The sequence below is a fragment of the Sorex araneus genome, chromosome X (assembly GCF_027595985.1).
Source record: "Sorex araneus isolate mSorAra2 chromosome X, mSorAra2.pri, whole genome shotgun sequence".
NCBI classification, from domain to species: Eukaryota; Metazoa; Chordata; class Mammalia; order Eulipotyphla; family Soricidae; genus Sorex; species Sorex araneus.
The window spans coordinates 45,726,930-45,752,565 of NC_073313.1; the positions used below are offsets into that span (position 1 = coordinate 45,726,930).

The 25,636-nt window shown below is 38.8% G+C and overlaps 1 protein-coding gene across 1 annotated transcript in view; it reads right to left on the reverse strand.

Moving 5' to 3' along the window:
• Positions 1-324: 324 nt before the first annotated feature.
• The window catches only part of MAOB (monoamine oxidase B), a 146,394-nt gene continuing 121,082 nt past the window's right edge, over positions 325-25,636 (reverse strand). The window contains exons 9-15 of the mRNA XM_055122909.1: positions 17,839-17,935; positions 16,881-16,934; positions 13,608-13,665; positions 8,283-8,380; positions 4,751-4,862; positions 1,901-1,963; positions 325-1,244 (exon numbers count right to left, since the gene is read on the reverse strand). Coding sequence (XP_054978884.1) covers positions 1,092-1,244; positions 1,901-1,963; positions 4,751-4,862; positions 8,283-8,380; positions 13,608-13,665; positions 16,881-16,934; positions 17,839-17,935 — 635 coding nt within the window. The 3' untranslated portion in view covers positions 325-1,091. The remainder of the gene's footprint in view (positions 1,245-1,900; positions 1,964-4,750; positions 4,863-8,282; positions 8,381-13,607; positions 13,666-16,880; positions 16,935-17,838; positions 17,936-25,636) is intronic.

Below are 25,636 nucleotides of genomic sequence, written 5' to 3' on the forward strand. Positions count from 1 at the left end.
ATAAAATACTTTGTACTGATAAGTATGAAAGGTTAGCTGAAATATTGTGATCGTCTTAATAGTTTAAGCATCTTTTTAAATATGCCAACTATTTTGACACATTTGAGAGGGATAAAAGCAAGGAACACTATCTTTTAGCATCCTTATCACATAATTATAAACCAGTTATTAAAGTTCACAAATGAATACACGTATCATATCATCTGGGATTTACAGAAAATTTAACTAAATTTTATAAAGTCACGATTTATGCCTCATATTAAATTTTGACTTGATCTGCTAAAACATGGAAAGTCATTATCTCCAAAGAAAAGACAACAGACATCAGCTCAATCAACTTTATTTAAATGTTCTAAAATGCATACTAACTTTTAAATTCAGGCATATCATAGGATACAAAAGGGAAAAATGATAACTACCCCCCCCCAATATTTAGTGTCTTAAAGGTACAAAGATTTAAGGAAACATACTGAGCAAGCCTTAAGAATACATATTGGATAGCATCCGAGAAATACATAACAAGTTAGTTCAGAGCGAAGTCATATAAAGGGATACCAACAGTGACCATAGCAGGATGTGAAGGAGGGTGATTAGGACACAGACTTCCTGGGAGGTGGGAAAAATCAATGACTTGTGTTCTACTCTCCTAGCTTTCAGTGTTTTTTGTAGACATTGAGAATTTAGATCTGTTTCTTGGCTGCAATATGCTCAACCCTAAAATAGAAAGTAAGGAACAAAGAAAGTCTGCTAAGTAGCCAATCAATTACAATATTGAGCTCTAAATAGGAATTCAGAGAACATAGAAGATGAGGATATTTCAGGTAAGAAGCAAGACACAAAGTCACAGAGGTGGGAAGAAGTTTGTTGTGTGTGGAAAAATTGTGGGACAGCAAGGATCTTTATCGAACTACTTTAAAGATTCTGGGGATAGTAAATTTGCAAGTGGGGGAAACTGCGCTAAGTCCAGTAAGGAACTAAAAACAGGAGTCGAAAGAAAGAATTTTTTTGTTATCACTGTCTGACTTATCTTAGTGCCCCAACATCACTCTACGTTCTTTATCTTTTCGTAGAATTTTACAGATGTTCTTTCTTTAGACCCTCACAAGTAGCCCCCTTTTGTGGGCCAGGTATCCCAGAGCAGTTGCTGAAACGATGGTGGTGAATCCAATCAGCCTCAGCAGGCCTGGCACAGAGGGCAAATGTCTCTCCAGGAAGGTCATGGTAATTGGTCTCGCAGGAACATCCTAGGTTCAGATAACAGTTGGGATCAGTACAGGGCTTATTCCCTTCACCCCAGAAAGTCTGCTATTTCCTGAGCATCACGATTCCTCTTGCCAGTCTCTGGCCCGAGAAGCATCATGGTCCCTCTGTTCATAATATGGTCCCTCTACTCACTCCAAGCCCTCAAGTCACAAGATATACCTCACTTCTTAAGAGAGACATTCTTGTATCTCCAGAATAACACTGACCCTTCTTATTATATTCCTATTCATTACACGTGTACTTTTCAGTTACCTGGTAACTGTATTCCTCACCATGCGCTGAGCTCCATGAAAGCACTGCTGCACCCTAATTCTATTGCTGATGCAGAGTGGGTACACCATGCCTATTGAGTGTGAATATATCTAAGGTTCACTTAGCTCTCTTGATCTCATTGCCAAGAGAAGCGCTAAGAAATGACTTCAAAGTAGCAGAGTTACACATTTTTTAAAATAGTTTATAGAGGAATGATTGATTTTTTATCAAAATTCTTCTAAATTGTTCACCTCTGCCCCACTCCAAGTTCTCTCTTTAAATATTCATGGGTTGACTCATTTAGAGAAAGGTATGTGAAGATACAAGACATTGCAGAAAAACATTTCTAGAGAGATTTAAATTCACAAAATAAAATGTCACCTACCACAAACTCTGGTTCTGACTGCCAGATTTCATCTTCTGGGATCTTCCCAACGGCATGCAGAATCTTAAAAGAAAAAACATCTTGGTGAATAAAATTACAGTCATTCTCTTAATTTGCCCTTTAGATAAAGGGCAAACTGAAGGTCTCTTGAGATATCTATCAAAAACACCAGGGTAAAAGTCAGTGCAGTCCATTTAACATTTAAAGGTTTTAAAAGGTCTTTTATTTTTCCTATGCCATAAAGAAGCTCTAACCATTCAGCTCAGAAATATTAGTAGTTGTGAACATGCATTAGAAGAGGTGAAATCAGAGGAAGTTTTGGCAAATAGATAAATGAACTCTGAATATTAATAGACACAGGCTTAGTTTTATAATATTAGACACAGAATATCTCTCACGCATAGTCACGGTAATCTTTGATTCTATGGTTTCTTTCCATCTTGAATGGCGCTAGATATCTTTATTCATAGTTTGGATAAAGATATTCACTTTATTCAAGATTATTTAATTCATTATTCATTATTTATGTTGTTTTGGAATCACACCCAGATGTGCTCAAGAAACACTCCTGACTCTGTGCTCAGAGATCACACCTAGAAGGCTGGAGAACCCTACAGTGTGCCAAGGATCGAACTTTGTTCAGTCCTGTGCATAGCAAGGGCTTTATCCTCTGTATTTTCTCTCTGGCCCTATCTGACACTACTTTTTAAATGGTGTTCCAGAAGTCTTCAGATATAAGTGACTGGGGTTTTAAACTCTAAACAGAATATAATTTATTTATTTTTGGATAAAACAATGATTCACCAAGATTGACACCCCCACCTATTTCCTACTACTTCTTGCTATTTGAAAATACAATTAAAATGTAATCTATAAAAATGTATCTTCCTCTTCATGGTAATTTGAAGGGGTGGGCTGCTGAAAGGGTTAACTTAAAAAAATTGACACTCTGATTTGCAATACTGCACATAATAGAATTTCGGGCAATCAGTGTTCCAACTCTACACCCAACATCAAGTCAGCATCCACTAACATCTCAAGGCCCTCTCACATACTCCCTCAATTCCTTGGTCACTGTCACTGTCACTGTCATCCCGTTGCTCACTGATTTGCTCGAGTGGGCACCAGTAACTCCTTGGTAAATTTTGAAAAATGTACTTACTATAGTATAAATCACATAATTACGGTAGTGTTAAATGCATTTGATGTGCAAAATTACCTTCCCCACCCCCCAGAGAAGTGCCCTAGATTCACCCCTAATGACGTTATGTTAAAGCCAATCTATCTCATTGTTCGCTGCCACCCATTCCCTGCCTTACTTGAGATTCTCAGCTGTACTTTGGGGGCAGTGGGGTTGGGGTCCACAATTGGTGGTGCTCAGGTCTTACTCCTGGCAGTGCTCAGGGACTACATGAGGTGCTGGGAATTAAATTTGAGTTGGTCAAGTATGAGACAAGAGCCCTACATGCTATACAATTTCCGGCCTAGATAGCCTCAGTTGTAATTCAGAATCAAGGGTTTGTCATTGTTTGAGACCTTCCATTCCCTTGTTTAGTTTCTCTAAGTACCAAAGATAAGTGAGATCATGCAGTATTTGTTTTTCTTTGATTTACTTTGTTTAACATGCCACCCTTCAGTTCTATCCATACAAAGATGCGTGATTTTGTTCTTTCTTGTTACTTGGCTGCATAGTATTACACTGTGTGTATGAATAAGAAGTAATGGTATGTGTGTGTGTGTGTATATATATATATATACATATATATACATATATATAAGAATATGCCCTGAGCACTTCTGGGTGTGACACCAATCCCATCCTCACAAAAAATATAATTGAGAATGTCAAGGCAGGAAGTAGGTGGCAGGGAACAATGAGGTGGATTGGCTGTAACATAAGGTCATTATCCATTCATCTGCTATTGTAAATTCATATTTTTGTTGTTTCTATATGTGACTATTATACCAAGCTCTGAAATGAATATTGGTATGCCTATTTTTTGAATTAATTATATCATATCCATTGGGCAGATGGCAAGACATGGAATTACTAGGTTGTATAGAAACTATTCTTGCTTTTTGAGAAATCTTCAAAGGAGATGAACAGACAGTGTTTTTTCACCATATCCCCACCACTGTTTACAGTCTTATTGACATACACAAATATCACTGGAATGAGATATTTAATTACATTTTGATTTTTCATTTCCCTAATAATAAGTGACACTGAACACCTTTTTCCATATTCTTATTGGCCTTCTTTTTGTCTTGTTTATGAAATTGTCTGTCCAACTCCTTGTCTCATTTTCTGATGAAGATATAAATGTTGTTGCTGAGATTTCTGATTGCTTTGTGCATTTGGGAAGTGAGCCCTTTATTTGATGTACCATGTGCAAATATTTTCTCCTATTCACTACTGCATCTTTTTATTTTAGCTTGAGTTTCTATGGCTATATAAAAACTTTCCAATTAGATGGAGTTTCATTTGCTTATTTTGGCTTTTGGTGTCTTTGCTAATAGAATCAATTAATTGAAAACACCTCTGAGCTCCCATAGCTTGGAAAGTTATGCATACATTGTCCTCAGTTTATTTTATGTAGTCTAATATTGATTTTCTTAATCCATTTTGAATTAACTTTTGTGTACAATGTGAGATATTGGTCCAATTTTTTTTGCAGGCGGCTCTCCAGTTTTTCTAACACCATTTATTGAAGAGATTTTCCTTGCTCTACTTCATGTAGCCAGCCCCTCTATCATGTTCACAAATATAAAGCTCTTTAGGTATTTTTGACCTGTTTGTCAGGCCCATGGTTTGCTTCTTTTATAACTGTCCATAACCCCAGGTCCTACCTCTCGGGCTGCTCTCTCCCCAGCCTGCACGGCTCCCTCCATGTATCCACTCCAATGCGTCGCAGTCTCGGTGCCTGCAAAATAAATCCTTCCCACTGGCTGGCGCAGGACTCTTGAAACAAAAGCAAAGAATAAAAGTGGTCAGTCTCAGAAAGTGAGAGATGATCCTTCCGACAAAGCCCAAAGCTGATCATTTCCACAGATTCTAAACACCAGGCACTGTATTTCAACAATTTTAGAATAATGGCTATAGGTTCCTTGAGTTCTTGCATGCTCTTTGTCATAAGCAAAATGGAATGAAAGTCGAAGTCTACTTTCGCATCAAGATATTACAGGTAAAAGGACTAATATCAATATAAATAAAAGACCTGTGTAAATTAAGTGATCATATGCTCCTCTTAGGCTCATTAGCTCAAGCAAGTTGACACATGCCCCCAGCTCCCCACTTGGCAATTATACCTACAAATTTTAAAAGTTACTTCCCCTTGTGCTGCAGAGATAGTACAGGGTTAAGGCTCTTCCCTTGCATAAAATGAATCCTGGTTCCATCATGTTCCCCCGAGCACTATCACGAGTGACCCCTGAGCACAGATCCAGGTATAAACCCTACCAGGTGGTCTTCATCCCCCTCCCAAATTACTTCTTGTTAAGCTCTGCTTTCCTCTTCTCCAAAATGACCAATGACTTCTAATGCTCTTTCTGTAAGTAACTTGTAACAAATTGGTGATCTGACTATTGCTCCAAATTATTGAGTATCTATCTATACCAGTGTTAAGAACTCTAATCAGTCAAATCATAACAAATAACACTTGTTGAGTACCAAGCATACTTCCATGTGCTTTAATTCTAACCACAACTCTATGATGTTAGTATTATTAGTCCCATTTGCAAATGAGGATGTGGAGGTACAGAGACTGTGGTGGAGACTGTGCAGACTTCCAAAAGCTCTCTTCAATAACTAAAAACTTCACAGCTTCTGAGAGTGCTGCAAGAAAATGACGTTTCTGGTGACAACCTTCTTTGGATTTTATTTTCACTTTAGAAAATTGCCTTGCCCAAGTGTATGATTCCTTTCAGAAGCAATTGCCTCAGAAGGGTAGAAAAACTGATCTTACCCCACTTTAGAGAAGATTTCGCTTTCTTTTTGTTTTTTGGGGGGTCATACCCGGCAATGCACAGGGGTTGCTCCTGGCTTTGCACTCAGGGGTTACCCCTGGCGGTGCTCAGGGGACCATATGGGATGCTGGGAATCGAACCCAGGTCGGCCGTGTGCAAGGCAAACACCCTACCGTCTGTGCTATTGCTCCAGCCCTGAAGATTTCGCTTTTGCTTTTTTTTCTAATTTAGTTTTTTAAAGAAAAATTATTTATTTATTTATTTAATTGAGTCACTGTGAGATACACAGTTATAAAGCTATTCATGATCGGGTTTCAGTCCCATGATGATCCAACACCCATCCCTCCACCAGTGTACATTTCCCACTACCAATGTCACCAGTTTCCCTCCCTCCACTACCATCATCCCTCAGCCTGCCTCTCTGGTCCGATGGCAGGCACTTTCCTTATCTCTCACTCTCTCTACCCCTCTCTCCTTCTGGGCATTATGGTCTGCAACACAGATACTGAGAGGTTATCATATTTGTTCCTTTACCTACTTTTTTAGTGTGCAGTTTCTATCCAGAATGATAATTTCTAACTATCTTTGTCATAATGGTCCCTTTTCTATTAGAGCAGTTTTTAAGGGCTATCCTAGTTCTGTCAATCCCTGTGGAGTGAGTTGAAGTACAAAATTTCCATCTTCCTCCTTCTGCATCCTCCTTCTTTCCACAGTGTTGATACAGAGGTGTCTCCTTAGTCTATATCCTCTAAACTAATCTTTGTTTCAGTCTACTCCCTGGAGACTATTACAGATAGTAATAGCAGAACATGTATCTGATTAGGCCATCTGATTTTTAACCAATTAGTTATACTGTCTTCTTTTATTGAAATATCTCTTTTGGTTCGTGTCAAAGTGGTGATGGTGGTGGTGTTTCTGCCACACTGGCGGTACTCAGGGCTTACTCCTAACTCATTGATCAGGGATCACTCCTGGCAGTGCTTGGATCTTATATGATGCCAAGGATTAAAACCAGGGCCTGATGCATGCTGACCTAAGCACTTTACCCTTTGTCTCCACTCCCTGAAATATCTCTTAAAGTTTATTTTGGGGGAGTGATGGTCACACCACTAATACTCAGGGGTTGCTCCCAGTTCTACACTCAGGAATAACTTCTGGTTGTGCTTGGGGGATGCATACGGGATATCAGAGATCGAACCTGAGTTAGCCACATGCAAGTCAAACACCCTACTCACTGAACTATCCCTATGGCCTCATATCTCTTTAATTTTTAAATAACTTTATGATATAGCTTCTATTTCATGAAGAAACTGATGGTTAGAGAAATATGCAGTGACTTTAAGAGCCACACTGCTACAGAATAGTCTATCTATGGGACCTGGAGTGGGTAGTATAGTCAATAGGTAGGGCACTTGCCTTGCAAACAGTTGACCCAGATTCAATCCCTGGCACTCCCTATGATCCACTGAGCCACATCATGAGTGATCCCTGAGCACAGAGCCAGTAGAAGCCCTGAGCACTGCCTGGTATGGCCCGCAAGCTTCTAAAACAAGCAAAAAATATAGTCTAGACAGCTAGGATTTGGAACTAGATCTACAAGCAGCCAAAATTCTGATTCTGCACTCAGTAATCACTCCTGGTGGTGAACGGGTGGGGAGCAGGTAGGTGCCTGTGTTCGAAGCAAGTACACTGCCCATTGTATCTCTTTGGCCCCCTCTCTCACTTTTTTTTGGTTTTAGGGCCACACTCAGTGGTATTCAGAGGTTACTCCTGTCTCTGTAGTCAGGAATCACTCCTGGCAGGTTCAGGGAACAATAAGGGAATTTTCCCCCAACAAAATCCTATTCTTGTGCTGCAAGCCTCTGTTTATATTGATTGGGGCTGCTGCTTCAGAGGAATTTATAAAAGTGAAAGGCATCATGGTGTTGAATAGTGTCTTCATTCATAGGATTCATGAATACACAAATTGTTTTTCTTTCTTCCTTTCTTTTTTGCTTTTTAGTATTTATAAGTAATATAGTATTTCGTACGAGCCTCATGCATGAAGGGACTGGCAGAGGAACCCAGGTGTGCGGGACCCAGGGCTGAGATCTCCAAGTCTGCTTGGATTGGGACTGGGCCTTCTCCACCCAGACCCCCTATTTTCCAGTAGCTTGGCAGTCACACCCACAAACTGTCCCCAGCGCCATGTAATCCCACCAACGGCCAACATCCAGAGACTATAAGTAGAGAATTAGGCTATAAGATGTCACACAAAGTGGCTGTGCGACATCTTATAGCCTAATTCTCCCCTTTGGAGAATCTGACAAGCTACCGAGAGGTCCCTGCCCACATGGGATGACAGTGATACAGTGATACAGAGTGTGGATTCAGGCTCAAAGAGTTTCAGATAGAACTTAGTATGCTTTTACTCTACCTTCCATACTCAGTCATGATCCCTGGTGGGAAGTAGGTCGTGTAGCAGCCTCCTGAGTACTGTTCCTCACACCAATTCTTCTCTTCATAGTGCACTGGCTGCAAGGCAGGGTGAAAAAAAGCTCAGAGGACACACAAAATATGTTATGTAATCTATAATACATCAAACACAGTCTAGTAGAATTCTAGTAGAATTCATATCAGAGAATCAATCTGTTCTGACACACAGCCCCCTTATCCCCAAAGACAGAGACATGTTTTAGGCAAGTAAGTGTCCACAGTAATAAACTAAGAAATTCTGACTCAGGATTTTTTTTTTCATTTTGTTCATTCAAGTCTCAGGAATTGTTCATAAACTGCAATGATATTAATACTATTTCAAAATTGGTCTAATCTATTAAGACATGTTTAGTGCTTAATGATTTCAAAACAATTTTTTAAAGAATGTATGCTTACTGTAGCAGTTGGAACAGGAAAGAAAGTAATAAAAAATACATGTTATAGTATTTTACTGGGACTGCTGCTTCAGAGGAATTCATAAAAGTGAAAAGCTTAGTGTTGAATTGTGTCTTCATTCGTAATATTCATGGATACAAAAATTGTTTTGCTTTCCTCCTTTCTGATTTGCTTTTTAGTATTTATATGAAATGGGAGAAAAGTTACTTGGAAAGGAGAAACTTCAGGGTTAAAGGATTATCAGATTCTTTTTTGTGGACATGAACTTAGTTCAGGGAAGCTACAGAGACAAATATTTTGTGGAATGTAGTCATCTCTGTTGGTGGCAGTTCATATAAACAAGTATCAACTTGAAAAATATGTTTTTATCATGTACAAGCAAAGCACTAGTCATAAACTTGCAAAGGTTAAACTATTTAGTAAGATAACTTTTAAATACTTTTCAGTTATGTTTTTGGCTTACAGTACTATAAATATTTTTCATGGACATAATTCCGTTACCACACCCATTACCAGTGTACCTGTCTCCCTTTTCCTTCCTCATACCCATTCTCCCTCTCACCCACCACCCAACTCAATTGTGTGTGTCAGCTCCCCTGTTATATTTCTTTGGATCTTTGTTACTACCTTGTTGTGTAGCTTTAAGTTCCAAATATAAGAGAGATCGTTCTGAATCTGTCCCTTTCCTTATGACTGACTTCACTCAGCATAATATCCTCTAGTTCTGTTCATGTTGCTGCAAACTGCATGATTTGGCTCTCTCTTAGAGCTGCTATGTATATGTATTGCTGACCCATTCATCTGTAGTTAGGCATTTGGTTTGCTTCTATATTTCAGCTACTGTACAAAATGCAGTGATGAACATAAGTGTGTATATAACCTTTTGATTTAATGTTTCTGTGTTTTGGATAGGTTCCAAGAAATGTTATTGCTGGATCACATGGAAATTCTATTCATATTTTTTGACCTTCATCCACTTTTTGTGGTAATGTTGTCTAGTTCAACCTCTAAGGAAAGAAAACTAGACTTTCTCAAATACATTTTAAACTATTATTAGTTTTAATGTTAAAACTAATGCCCTTCCCAGAACACTAGGACAATTGGGAGGAGAAATGTGCTGCCACAGAGGCATGCTGGGGCTTGGGGGTTGTGGGGGCTGGAAGAGAACTGGGGACATTAATGGACACTGGTGAAGGGACTGGTGTTGGAACATTGTATGCCTAAAACTCAACCACAAATGTCTTTGCAACCTTGTAATTCATGGCGATTCAATAATAAATAAATGTAAAAGCTAAACATAAATACAATACAAAAACAAAAAAAATCCCTTCTTTTGGTCATTGTTGCAATAATAAGGAGGTTACATACACTTCGTTTCAGCACTTGAATGAATACTTGGTAATACTGATCCCTGGGGATCACATGTTTCATTGTGCTGTCAGAAACTCCAAATGGCAATGCTGTTGGGATTGCACTTGACATTTTGGAGTGGTACTACGGGTCAAATTCATGGGGTCATGTCTGTTAGAAAGGCATTCTACCAAATAAGCTATCTACATGGTCTCCTAAAATAACTAAGCTTAAGAATTAATAATTAGGATTATTTCGTGTTAAATTATTACAGTTTGGGTCATGAGATTACAATAGTGTTAACCCTATGATTTTGATGTACAGTTATCTCACCTTACCATCATCAAAATGCCCAAGACCCTCCATGAATGCCCTCAGTCCATCTCATTTTTTGTCCCTCCACCCAGTCCCCCCCTTGACTTGATATCCTCAGTTCTGTAATCCAGAACCAAGGGTTTGTCGTCATTGGATACCTTCCATTCTCTTGTCTTATCTCTCTCTACCACAGGTATGTGAGCTTTCTAAGGGATGGGGGTAGGTGGCAGGGAATCTTGAGACATTGGTGGAGGGACACTGACACTGGTGATGGGTGTGGACTCAGAACATTGTATACCTTAAATCAACTATTAGCAGTATTATAAACCATGGTGTTTAAATAACATTTCAAAAACAAGATATAAGACATTCTGCCATTTCCCTGAAATATTTTAGTATATGTTTGTAAAGTGTTTAAAAATATTTGGTTAATTTTGTATTAAAAACAAAGATTTTGAAAAGATGAATTCAACATGGTAAATTTAATGAGAAAAATGGTTGGTTTAAAAATACATTTAGAAAAGGTGTTAAAAAACTATAGTCATAATATAGCTATATGGTAGAAAGTTTATTTAATATTTAGATTATTTGTTTACTGAATGAAATAAAGAGTGCTAAAGTTTTAAATTTCCAAAGAGTAATTTTGAAACATTGCACTCATATATTTCACAGGGGATAGTCATTTGTTTTGTTCCTACTTAAAGCCCAAGGCCATGCTTAAGGTGGGAAACAGCTCCTGATATCTAACATCTAAAAGTGACAAGTGAGATAGTACAGTGGGTAGGGCATTTGCCTTGCACATGGCTGACCTGGGTTCAATCATTGGCACTCTACATGGTTTCCCAAACCTTCCACAGAAGTAATCTCTGAATGCAGAGCCAGGAGTTAAGCTCTGAACACAGCCGAGTGTGGCCCAGAAACCAAGAAAAAACAAGAAAAAACAAAATAGAAAATAAAAGTGGCATTCAACTTCAGCTGGATATTTCTAGTTAAAAGAAAGATTTGAATTAATCTTTCACCTTTTCTTGTTCCCAGGAATTCTTTCCTTCCACACAATCAACACCAAAACAAGAATAAATAAACACTGTACAATTTCACTTCTATGTGAAATAAAAAGGAACAAAGCAAATGAAAAAAAGAAAATTAACAAACCTTTTGATATAGAAACAGACTGGTGTTTATAAGAAAAGGAGACGGGAGGTGGGAGAGTGAGCAAAGGAAGGTCATTTGAGTGGTTCTGATGAAGACTTATAGACTTTGCAGTTCTGGGTAGAATTTGGTTATAAGCCAATATTATCTCAATAAAATTATGTTAAATAAGAGTACCAAGAACAAACAAGGACAATACAATCTCATTTTGATCATCAGCCATCAATCCTCCACATTATTTTTAGAAAAAGTGACTCACATGGTGTAGGAACAATAGTATAGAGGGTAGGACAATTGCCTTGCCCAAGGCTGAGCTGGGTTTGATCCCCAGAATCCCATATCATTTCCTGAGCCCAGTCGGGAGTGATATCTGAGCACAGAGCCAGGAGTAATTCCTGAGCAATGCTGGATGTGACCAAAAACCAAAAAACGAAAGAGACTGATAGTTAATAATTAGCAACAGTTGGGGGGAAATTTGATGAGTTATTTTCTATTCTACCTGGGAATCAACAAACACCATACTCACAAGTTCTTAGAAGTATCTCAGTTACACACTGCTCAGTCTAAGAAGGTCTCAGAACTTAACTTCCAATAAGCTTGAGTATCTACCAGGATAAACTATCCCCACTTCTACTGATTTATCATTGGCTAAGAATACTATAGAATTTCAAGGTACAACTTCCCAATATCTTTATATGTGTTTAGGATTTACCACACTTCCCCCCACCCCCGCTAATTCCAGTGCCATCTTACCATCAAAGCCCTCTCTAATGTTTCCTACCATTCTCTTTTTCTTTCTGGCATAGTTTTCATCGAGCCTAGGAGTTAGTTTTGTTGCTGAGCAGCAATTTTAAAACAAACAAAAAATTCCCAGTAATTTTTAACAGATGTGAAATGACTCTTTGTGTCTGTGGTGTTTGTGTGCATGCATGCGTGTGCGTGTGCATGTGTGCATGTCTAAAGGCTATACTTATGTTTAAATTTGCAAAATGCATACAAAAGCCAAAACTAAAACCAAAGTTATCATTATTATGTTTCTCTCCAAAATAGTCAAAGAATAATTCTTATTCATTTGTGGAAAAAGAGCTCCAAAAACTACAGCATGTGGTTTAGGTAGAAATCTGGCTTTAAAGGAATTTAAAAAAAATGACAAAAAGCTACAATAAATTAATTGACTAGGAAGAATAATACACAGTGAATAATATAAGTATTAGAGTCACTGTTACTGTCACTGTCACCCCGTTGCTCATTGATTTGTTCGAGTTGGCAGCACTTGTGAGATTTATTGTTACTGTTTTTCACATATCGAATACGCCACAGGTAGCTTGCCAGATTTTGCCATGTGGGCGATTCTCTCGGTAGCTTGCTGGGCTCTCCGAGAGAGGCAGAGGAATCGAACACGGGTTTTCGATTTGTGTTTTTTTGCGGGGAGGGGACACCTGGTGATGCTTAGGGCTTATTTCTGGTTCTATATTCAGGGATCAATCCTAATGGTGCTTAGGGTACCATATGGGATGTGGGGATCAAACAAAGGTCAGCACATGCAAAAGAAATACCCTACATGCTCTATTATGTCACCAGTTCAGCCCACCATAATTTTACCCTTGAGACAATCTGGTCTAGGTTGGGTGTTAGGAAATGCTTATATTCTAGTTTATGTAAACAAATGATACTCTGGTCCTATGAACAATGAAAGGCAAAGTACTTTTTAAAATCCCCATCCTAGGCTGCTGTTGGAATGGGTAGCAGTTTTCTTCTTCTATCTTGTAGCAAATCTGCAAGCATAATCTTACCATGTCCTGCTCCAGAAAAAGCCTGGAGCTCAGGGACAAATATTGCAACACCTCTGGGTTCCTAAGCTACCACCAGCATATTCAGAATCCATGTTTTCTGGGAGAGTTTATAAGTGGATCAGAGTCCTGCGCAGGCCCTTTTGAGAATATATCAGGGAAAATAAGAGCTCTGAGGCTTTACTGGCATGAAATGATTCCTGCTAACCCCTCTGAGAATAAGTGTGATCACTGTGGCTTATGGCAGGGTGGGGAAGCAGCCTTACCTGCAAGGCTTCTGGAGAGCGCAGAACTTTTGCATACAGCTCACACAGTTTCTTCAGTCTATGGGGAGGGAGAAGGCAAAAGTGAAAATGAGGATATGACAGTCGAGGTTTCGGAGCGTCGGGGATGTGGCTCAAAGTGATGTATGAGGCCCTGGATTTGATCCCAGCATCATATGGCTCCATGAGCACCTCTGTGAGTAGCTCTGTCTACCCCAGCCTAACCAGTGGGGGCCTCACAACAGCAGCAGTACAGATTTTTACAAGTTTCTGAAAGAAGTATCTAATCCTTCATCCAAAAAGACTGCGTCATTGCTTCCTTTGATGCTTTATTCTAATTTTCTTTTATTATTTATTTATTTATTTATTAGCGAATCACCATGAGGGTACAGTAACAGATTTACACATTTTCATACTTGTGTGTTTCCCTCATACAATGTTCGAGCACCCCTTCCTCTACCAGTGTCCATTCTCCACCACCAGTGAACCCAGTATCCCTCCCATCTCCCAATCCCACCCCCCTCCCCCCATTATTCTAATTTTCTTTAAAATTTTTGGACCACACAAAACAGTGCTCAGGACTTACTCCTGGTTCTGTGCTCTGGGGACCATACGTGATGCTGGGGATCAAATCTCAGTCAGCCATGTGAAAGGCAAGTGCCCTTTCTATTATTGCTCTGTCCCCATTCAAATTCCTAAAACACTGGTGGATGGACTGGGTGCTAGAATATTGTATGCCTAAAACTCAACTCTCAATAGCTTTGTAAGTCACCATTTTTAATTAAATGAAACATGTTAAAAACCAAGGAATTTTGTTCAATTTAAAATATTTGAAATCTGGGGGTCAGAGAGATAGTACAGCAGGTCATGTGTTTGCCTTGCACTCTGCTGACCTGAGTTCAATCCTTGGCATTCAATTTGGTCCCCTAAGAGCCAACAGGAGTGATTCCTGAGTGCAGAGTCAGGAATAATCCTTGAGCATCACCAGGTGTAGCACAAAAAAGTCTGAAATCTATGATGTCACAAGTAGTATTAAAGAAAAATAAAGTAATGCACTTTCTGAATAACTGGGGGCAATTTGTTCTTTAATTTAAGAAGATGGTGTATATCTCAAAAGTGTCAGTCCCTAAAACACTAGAGATTCTAAGAGGATGGACATATGATCCTTGCTTCCTCCACTCCCCTTCACAGTAAGAGGCAGAATACAAGAAGGAATCAGAAAAGTTTGGAAATACGCTTCTGCCTCATATGTAGTATGAGGGCTTCAACAGTTTACTAAAGTTCTCAAAGTTTCAGTTGTATCAAGATTTCTGCCATTCATGATGTAAAATGAACCAGGATGCATCGTGCACCTGTGACAAATGCAAACTCTCAGGATCTACCCCAGATCTGCACTTGTGTTTCCACAAAACCCTTCCAGGAAATTTTCAATTTGAAAACCACTGATACAAATCAGATAAAACACCTAGATAAATAGCTAGTACATAATAAATGCCTAATAAATTGTAGCTCTTCAGAAATGTAGTCTCCTGGGGGGAACTGGGTATAAATCAATAGTTAGCTTAGTCAACTGAAGCATGAGATTATCATTCCAATTTGACTTTCTTAGAATAGTAATTCTACAGGGATCTTAAAGATGACTCAGAGTTCGGTCAATGCTTTTCAAAAACATCATTATGTTATATATTTTGAGGGGTTTCTCAAGTAGTGCTTAGATAGCCTGGGGGCTCCTCCTAACCATACTCTATCTGGCTAGCTAGGTTCAAGGATGCAGTGCTGTTTGGGTGCTGTGGTGCCCAGGGCTATCGGGGCCACCTCAGTTGTGCTCAGGGGTCCCCATAGCCACACTGGTGATTCTCAGAGAACCATGCGATATCAGAGATAGAACATAGGTTGGTTGCATGTATACCCAAACCCCATATGATCTCTCTGGACCCTCATAATTTATTTTAATTCCAGGAACACTTTCTGTAAACAAAGACATATGAAAATGCTTAATTTTTCCTCCACCTCTCAACATTTTCTTGTTTTATTTCTATTTTTCTTTGTTTTCCAAAAATGACATCATTTAGCAAATCAGTAGAAGAGTCAAACAGAGAAAATAAATGCAAATAAATTCATAAATAGAATCCAAAGCATAGGAAACTTAGAATCCAAAAACTGGGAACTTTAAATGACTGAGTAAAAGACAGATTATTCAATAAAATGGCACTGGGGCAAATATCTAGTCATGAAAGAAGTTGTATTTCTGACCAAAATATTTTAAAAGAATTAGGGCCATAGTGATAATATGATGTGTAAGATTTGCATGCAGCTGACCCGGACTCAATCCTCAACATCCCATATGGTCCCCTGAGCACTGCCAGGAGTAATTCCTGAGCACAGAGCCAGGAGCAACCCATGAGAATAGCTGTGTGTGTCCTCCCACCAAAAAGATTTACATGTAACAGCCAGAAACATAGAAGTAATGGGAAATAGATAATATTTAAAATAGTCCTGAAATAGGAAAGTTATTTGTAGTATGGTATACCATTCAAAAGTCATGCTTTTTTTAAATGGACAAGTTGAACTTTGTAAAAAGTTAAAATTTTATCATAGGTCATAAACAGGTCATAAACATGATTTAAAGAAAAACTGGGAAATATTTATTGTAGGCTTTCTTCCAGGCACAAGACATCCAGCAGTGAGCCATACAGACAAAACAACAGTTAGAGAGCTGCACAGTAATGGACGGGTAGATATGTGCTCTTAGTTTAGAATATGCTATGATGGTGGTATAAGAATAAAGAATTGGCAGTGGTGAATTCTAATGGCCACTTTCACAGAAATTAGTAGTCCCTCTGTACCTATAATCTTGTAATTGTTTTATTTCACGGGTGCAGGATATACTGCAGATGCTCCTACCATGTAGTCATTTGTCTATCTGGTTATCTCACCCCGTCAGTTTTTATCCCTTGGGTTGTTTTCTATTTGTACATTTAACATAATCACAAGCATGGTATCTTATGCTCACAGAATCAATGGGTATTAATTTGAATTCTTCCTTCTTACATTATCAGCACTGTGCCTTCATACAAAATCCTTATAATTGATGTGACAGACTCACAACATTTAGAATACACATAGTTTTACATTAAAGATATGCAAAATTGAATAGGCAGGTGAGTATGCAGAAAGAAAGGAGGAAGAAAATGAAAGCTGCACAGGGAAGGGCGGTAAACTGAAGGAAACAACAGAGCAGAATAAAGGAAGGAAAGAAAGACATTTTTCCTTTACCTTTCTTCTTTTGTAAGACGTGCCAGTTTTCTGGCTTTGTTGACAAGGATAAATCTAAAACATACAAATAAGAGAAGGGGAGAATATCAATGGCTGCTTTTATTCCGGCTTTGTCCCTTTAACTACAACATTGTTCAACAAACAACTTAAAATTAAAGCAGGAGAAATAAAGTATACGCTAGCACATTTCATGTTCAATGTTTACTATTTACAGAAAACATAAGTGACAAGCTTCAAGGATCTAAGGGACAAAATTCCCAGATGACTGATTCAATAGATTTAAGCCCTCTGTCTCCCATGCTCACCTAAGGTTAATGCCTTCCATTAGCATCCAGTCCTTGATCTTTCCTTCTATATCTACTATGGTGTCTTCCCAGTGTCTAATTTTTCCAGGAACCACCTTAAGTTCTAATGCTGTTTTCTTTCAACTAACAACTAGCTTTGAGCTCCCTGTTATAGTTGGTGTGTCTCTAGGATATGAGAGAGTCATATCCTAGGGCCCATATTAAGGTTGGCTATCCCAAGTAACCATTGCTCTCTGACATCCCCAACTGTGCTGGTATTCCCCAATGAGCCTGGGACAAGTTCTTCTGTAGAGGGGCTTGAAAAACCTTAGTGTTCCACAAAAGTACTACTGGTGTCCACAAATAGGTCTCAGGGAAACACCAAAAGAGACCTTTATATCATGCTTCCATAAAAGATGATTACCAAATTATATATACTCGCGCACTATATATGAAGCAGAAATTTAATATAATAAAAGAAAGCTTTACTGGTATTACTTTTCCTTTTTAAACACCCATTGGAAGATCTTTTTTAAAAGCAGTAAGAATTTGTCCACTGCTAGATTTGAAAAATACAGCCATTGTGTAATAAATTATTTAACAAAGTTTAGGGCACATTGATTCATAATGTGGAAATAGCCTGTCAATCCTGACAAACTCTAACTGTGCCTTACCCCATTATGGCAGGATAGGTACCATCGGGTTTTGTATCATCCAAAGTGTAGGGAATTGGAGCATCCTCATCTTCAACAATCATGGTTCCACAGAAATCTTGGTGGGAGAGCAAGATACAAGATGGTTATTACCCTAGCAATTTACCCATAGCAGTTACAATGAAGAATTTATATTTTTACTTGATAAGCCAGAAGTTCAAATATCATATCATTTAAATAAATGAGAATAGCAAGTCCTCTCTGCAAAAGAAATTCTAATGGCAAGTCCTTCTCTGCAAAGGGAAAAGCAATATGACACGAATTAATCCAGACCCCTTTTAATGTAACCTTATTTTCATTGCCATTAATATTTGTGCCCTATATATCTTATATATCTCCTCATTAATAAAGATCCATATAAAACTAAAGGTGTGTAGAGGAAATACTAGTCCATTACTGCTCTCCGAAGTAGCTTGTGCACACCTAGATTGCACAGTTAGATAACAGATGAAAAAAATACAACCTGTTCTTTAACTTTGCCTTTTCAAAAGTCTATAAGGGGCCAGGAGATAGTATATCAGGTAGAGTATTTGCCTTGCAATTGGCTGACCCTAGTTAGATCCCCAAGGACTCCATATGGTCCCTGAGCACCACCAGAAGAGATCCCTGAGAACAAAGCCAGGAGTAAGCCCTGAGCACCAGCAGGTGTGGCCTCCAAACAAAAAGTCAACTTTTGTCTACTTTATAATTATAAAATTACATTTTGAGGGGTCAATGTGCATAATTTAAGATAAACATTCAACAGTTAATGTTAAACTTTTTAATGTGCAAAGTTACAGAAATATTTTATCTCATTGACAAAGACTAACGTAATAAATTTACTAGTCTAGAAAAGTCTTGTGTATATATGAAAATTAAGTAGGATGAAATAATCATAAATAAGTTTTTAAAAACTTGAGGCTGGAGCGATAGCACAGTGGGTAGGGCATTTGCTTTGCACGTGGCCAATCCAGGTTCGAATCCCAGCATCCCATATGGTACCCTGAGCACTGCCAGGAGTTATTCCTGAGTGCAGAGCCCGGAGTAAGCCCTGTGCATTGCTGGGTGTGACCCCAAAACAAACAAACAAACAAACAAAAACTAATAAGCTAGGGGGCTGGAGAGACAGTTCATCAGTTAAGTCACTTTCTATGCAAGAGGCTGACCTGGGTTAGATCCTGACACTGCATATAGTCTCTGGAGCATAGCTAGGAGTGATCCCTGAGTATATAGCCAGGAATGGCCTTGAGCATGGCTGGGTATTATACAACTGACCTCACCCACAAACTCAAAAAAACTCAAAATTGATATAGCACTGTTGTCTCATTGTTCATTGATTTGCTTGAGCGGGCACCAGTAACATCTCCATTGTGAGACTTGTTACTATTTTTGGCATATCACATATGCCACGGGTAGCTAGCCAGGCTCTGCGTGCGGGCGGGATACTCCCGATAGCTTGCCAGGCTCTTCGAGAGGGACGGAGGAATCAAACCCAGGTCGGCCTCATGCAAGGCCAATGCCCTACCCACTGTGCTATCACTGCAGTTAAAAATTAATATATAAAAAGAAAATATTTGCGACATAAACAGATAAAATATCATTTATCAAAGGATTTAAAATAACATTTAAGCTTTATAATAATAAACCCTACAGACGTTAAATAGGTTGAATGACAAAATGTCAAAATATGTGTAAGCTGTCAATACTCTTATTAACTGGCTTCATAATTTTACTTTTATAAATCTATCAAAAAGAAACACATCTATCCAAATTTGCATTGCTACATAAAGGAAGCATTTATTGCAGCATAGCACATAACAGCAAAAACTTGGAAACAAATGGAATGCATAGCAATAGCAAACCTATTGAGCAAATTGTGATGAAGGTATGGTTTCTTTGGTTGTGATATGATGTAGATTTGTGCATGTGTGTGTATTTTAACTTGATAACATTTTCATGTGTCTTATTCATTAATTTATTTTTAATTCAGATAGCATTAATTTATTTTTTAATGTCAATGAGTCAGAGCATTATTTTATTGCTAATACCATGACAGTTCATCCAGGAGATGGGGTAATTTACTCATTGATTCATCTTCAAAAATTAAAAGAATTGTTGCCACCAAGATGTGATCCCAGGGGCCGCACGTGTTTGCTGCCTCTCTGCAGCTGCACGAGCATGACTCCAGACGCCAGCTAAATTTTTTGGCATGGGCAGCTCCTCGCAGAATGTCTCCAGACTGAGAACTAAGCCGCGGCCCCATGCCCGCCCAGGAGGGGAAAGGTATTTCTCTCTCTTGCCTCTTCCTTGCTGGGGGTGAAGGGCATGGTAGCCGCCATATTATGAGGACCACAGATGGGGTTTACAAGCTTGCAATGATCCAATACCTGGAAGAAATCTCCCTGGACTTAGTTGCTAAAGTACAGAAATCCAAAACCTTATATCCCTTCACAACAGGTCTGACTCTAGTGTGGTACTCCTAACAATAATAGTGAGGTTTTTGTTGAAATATTGAATGTAACCAAAGTAAATAGAAAGTAAAGTGAAATTTATCAGTTACAAGGCGGAGGGGGTGCAGGGGGGGCGGGATGGGAGGTGTACTGTGTGCTTTATCTTTTTTTTTTTCCTTTGGTGGTGGGATATGGGCACTGGTGAAGGGATGGTTGTTTCAGCATTGTATAACTGAGACTTAAGCCTGAAAGCATTGTAATTTTCCACATGGTGATTCAATAAAAAATAAAAATTAAAAAAAATTAAAAGAATTATTCGGTAAGAGAATAATGTCATATTAAAATTGTAGAAAAAGAAAATATTCTTTGAAAATGGCCATTGGTCAAAATGTAAATCTGTATTAGACATATTCTTTGTGATTTGGCTGAATTTAAGATTTTTACAATTTAAAATTTACCATAAACTTTAGTCATTTGACATGTACTGTGACTGATCATACTTTATAAATACCTAGATAAATTGATATAAAATTGTTACGCTATTTGACACCAATATATCACTTATGCTTGATAATATGATATCCTATAATTACTTTTTGGGAATCTCCAGCTTGCACATATTATTATAATGCACATTTGAATTTTGAATCATTTTCACTTAATAAGAAGTACAAAGCTGTTGTGTGTTCTGAGACCAGAAGGTAAGACTGTAATTGAAGCTGAGGTTTACTTGCCAAATAGTTAACAGGGTATGTTGGATAACATTGGGTTGTCCTTGCTCCTCCCGCAGGGAGCTTACGTTTATTGAGTTACTCCAACAGCAGTGCCCCTGAGGCACACCCGATTCCACCAAGTACTAATAATCCTATATTGCCTTCCTCTTTCCTTTAAGTCATTTGCATGATTTATTTAGCAATATCCTTTCTCCTTTCCCCAGCTAGTCATCCAGTTAAACTATAACAGTAAGTTTTCTTCTTATAGTATTTCTAATCAGTTTGTATGAACATGGTAAGAGATATATTAAGCTTAAAGGCTGGTTCTTCCTGGGGATATATCACTATATATTCCAGACCATAGTCCTCAGGGCAGGGTTAGTCTTTCCTAACCCCAGCAGGGTCATTATTCAGTTACTTGTCATGACAGAGTCTGGCCCATGACCATGCTCTTAACTTATTATACTTAGAGTGCTTAGCTTGAACCCTTTTGATGCCAGGGTAGCTTACAGCTTGCCCTGGGTCCAGCCAGTCCCTTTGTCGGGATACTCCTTTTAGGGGTGTCATGAAGTAAGGGCAACTGAGGTTTAAGTCAGGTAAATATGATGGATGCCAGGAATAAATATTATTTCAGAGCCAATTTACTCCCATGTTACAAAAGCATAGCATCAATTGTCTTCCTGAGATAGTATTAATTTAAAAGACACTTTATGTTTTAGGAGTATACAATTTCTGACCTGAAATGAGGTAGATTTATTTATTTTTATTAATGAATCACCATGAGGTACAGTTACAGACTTACAAACTTTCGTGCTTATGTTTCAGTCATACAATGATCAAGCATCCATCCCTCCACCAGTGCCCATTCTCCACCACTAATATTCCCAGTATCTCTCCCACCACCACCCCATATCACCCCCCTCCCTGCCCCAGCCTCTGTGGCAGGTATATTCCCTTTTACTCTCTCCTTTCAGGTGTTGTAGTTTGCAATACAGGTATTAAGTGGCCATCATGTTTGGTCTATAGTTTATTTTCAGCACACATCTCCCATCCTGTGTGGGCCCTCCAAACATCTTTTGCCTGGTGGTCCCTTATGAGGTAGATTTAAATACAATATAGCAATGATCATATTGAGAGGCGGTCAATTTAAATGGTCAATTTAAATCTTAGATTTAAGTTGAATAATCAATTTAAAATGACACACTGCTATCAGAAAATCAATTTTCAGTATAATATGTACCATAGTTCCTAAAATGCTCTTAAAATGTTATGACTTATTTAAAAGTATGTTATATACACACTGTTAATTTCCTTTTGTATATACATATATACATATTAGTACACATAAATCTGGGCTGCAGCGACAGCACAACGATTGGGCGTTCACCTTTCATGCGGCTGACCCGAGTTCGATTCCTCCGCCCCTCTCGGAGAGCCTGGCAAGCTACTGACAGTATCGAGCCCGCGAGGCAGAGCCAAAAACAGTGACAATAAGTCTCTCAATGAGAAGATGTTACTGGTGCCCGCTTGAACAAATCGATGAGCAATGGGGTGACAGTGACACATAAATCTATTTAAAGTTTTACCTAATACAATATATTTAAGAAGAACCAACTGAATTTTAAGGACAGGTTTCCAATGAGACAGGGCTGCAGGACAACAGGGAAGGACTTCATTTATTTTCACTCTCTGATAGTTTTATAGCAAACAAGTTTACTTCTGTAACCTTTTTGAAAGTAGCTGCTGTTTCTATCAACTTAAATTGATATAAATTGGAATTAAGATAAAGTATAAATGATATCAATGACCAAAAGTGAAAAAGCTGAAACGAGACAAGGTGTTGGTAACAGCCTCCTTTTTCCAAGTGGAAATGAAAGAAGTGTTGGTCATGGGCCCCAAGGGGTATTGGGGAGGGCAAAGCACTAATGATGAGGGTAGCTAGTTTTAGGATGTAAAACCAACAAATTGGTGGGGAAACCGACAAGTCCACAAAGGTATTACTTATCAAAAGACTGGAAGGAAGCAATAAAAAATTGGCTAGGGTTAACTATCATCAAAACACACAATGCAGGCCAGAACATTGTACAGCAGGTAGGGTGTTTGCCTTGCACGGGGCCAACTGGGGTTCAATCCCCAGCTTCCTATGTGGTTCCCCAAACACCACCAGGAGTATTTCCTGAGCACAAGGTAACCCCTGAGTCAGAAGTAACCCCAAGGGGAAGAAAACCAACAATGTTACTTTTTCCTTATAATCCAAACCATACAACACTTTTCAACAAAATAAGCACACAAACAAAAATCTTTAATATGTGCTAGTCACTGTGCAAGGCTGTTGGGGGTGCAAAATCACCTCTTTTCTTCTTAACTCATATTCTCTGAGTTTTTCTTACTCATTAAATACAGGTCTTTGGTGGTATTGAGTGTCTGACACAAAGCAAAGACCCAATTATGAAGAGTCGACTTTTTCAGATTTCATTCCATAATAGAATCCTCTAAAAGGTTATTACTGAACCGCTTATCAGTATAACAAAAATTATATTGGATATGAGTTCAGGAGCCTTTCTATGTTTCTATAGTAACCTAGATAATGACAACAGTGAATTCAATATATTGTCATGCAATTATCCGTTCACATGATTATCATCCTCAATTTTTAGGTTAAGAAGTGTGCCTTTTAATTTCCAATGTCTAGTATATTGCCTGTCATACTAGTCATGCACACTAGTGGCTGATGGAATAAACACATTAATGCAGTAACAAAAGAAAATTGAAAATCCTTTGGTGAAGCTATCATATTTATAACAATTTTTAAAAGTGTTGTTCAAAGTTCATTATCAACAAGAACTGAATCAGACTCAGCCTCTTCTTGAGAGTGGAAAATGAAATGTGTCTTTTCCTTTTTATTTGCTCATTTTTATTGGGCTACACATGGTGGTGCTCTGAGAGGTGCTTGGGGTACCATATGTGGTTTTTGGGGCATCATATATGGTGCCAGGGATCAAACCCAGCCTCCCTCCTTCCATTGAGATATCTCTTTGGTTTGAACTTTGAACTTTGTTTGAACTAGTACCTAATAATTAAATGTCCTAGCACACCACAGGGATAAAAGTTTATATAGATGAGTGCAAGGATAGATGAGTGCAAGGCAGGGCATTTGCTTTGCATGCGGCCGACCCGGGTTCGATTCCCAGCATCCCATATGGTCCCCTGAGCACCGCCAGGAGTGATTCCTGAGTACAGACCCAGGAGTAACCCCTGTGCATCGCCGGGTGTGACCCAAAAAGCAAAATAAAAAGTTTATATAGATGTTTGGAAAAGAACATATTCTGCTCACGAAGGCATTCTCAGTCATTAAGAGAAAAATCTTGACTCCATGGACTAAGTTCTATCCACTTGCCCCCAGCCTCTAGAGTGGGTGAGCTTGACCACCACAGCATGCAGCTCAGCACAGCAAACTCTTTATGGTGGCTCACTGCATTTTGTAAATGTTGATGGAAAATTCTTTGCTCAACTGATATATCAATAAAATGACAGTCCTCGATAGGATTTTCGGCAAAGATGGAGAATTAGGAGGTTGTCATGTGGTGAAAAAAAAGGGTAGCTACAGGAAGAGTGGCCCTAAAGTACAAGTTCACTCTTTTACCTCAACCATGACCTTATCCTTTCTACAGTCTTGTTTTTCATTTCAGTGACTGAGGCCCATGTACCGACTGTTCTTTTATATGTGACAGTTGCAGCAGTATTCAAGGCTTACTCATGGCTCTGTGCTCAGGGATCATTCCTGGCAGTCTTGGGAAACCATATGTGGTGCTGGATAAAATCAGGCTCAGCTGCATGCAAGTCAAGCATCTTAATCCCTGTACTGTCTCTCTGGCTACAGTACTGACTCTTCTTGTATGGCCTTTTATTGGGAAAAAAAGTAAATGGGACAATAACAATTATGATGAAACAGTGGGACGCTTGGGCAGTCTCGGGCTGGGGCCGACACTGGCTCGCGCTCTGCCGAGATTTGACCCAGGTGGCCATGCTTTTGCACGGCCGTTTTGCAACGCCGCTTTGCAATGAACAAGATCCAGAGCCAGCTACACGACTTCTGGTCCCAGCAAGTGCTTGCAGCCGTGTCTCCAGACTGAACTAAGCCTTTGCCCCATGCTGCCCCAGGAAGGGAAATTTTGCAATTTCCAACATAAATCTTCCTGGGCTTAACTACTAAAATACAGAAATCCTAAACTGCGTGGCTGTAGACTTCATATCTCTTCATTCTCATCAATGAAAAACTAATTATCAAATGCATCCTTGTCAGTAGGGCCATATTTTTGGGGGGTAAACTCCAACAACAATAGTGAGTTGTGTGTTGAAACTCCAACAATAGTGAGTTTTGTGTTGAAATATGGAATGTAATCAAGGTAAAGAGAAAATTAAGTGAAATTATCAGTTATGCAGGTGGGGGTTGGGGAGGGGTGGGAGGTATACTGGGGTTTTTTGGTGGTGGAATATGGGCACTGGTGAAAGGATGAGTGTTTGAGCATTGTATAACTGAGACATAAGCCTGAGAACTTTGCAACATTCCACATGGTGATTCAATAAAATAAATTAAAACAAACAAACCAACAAACA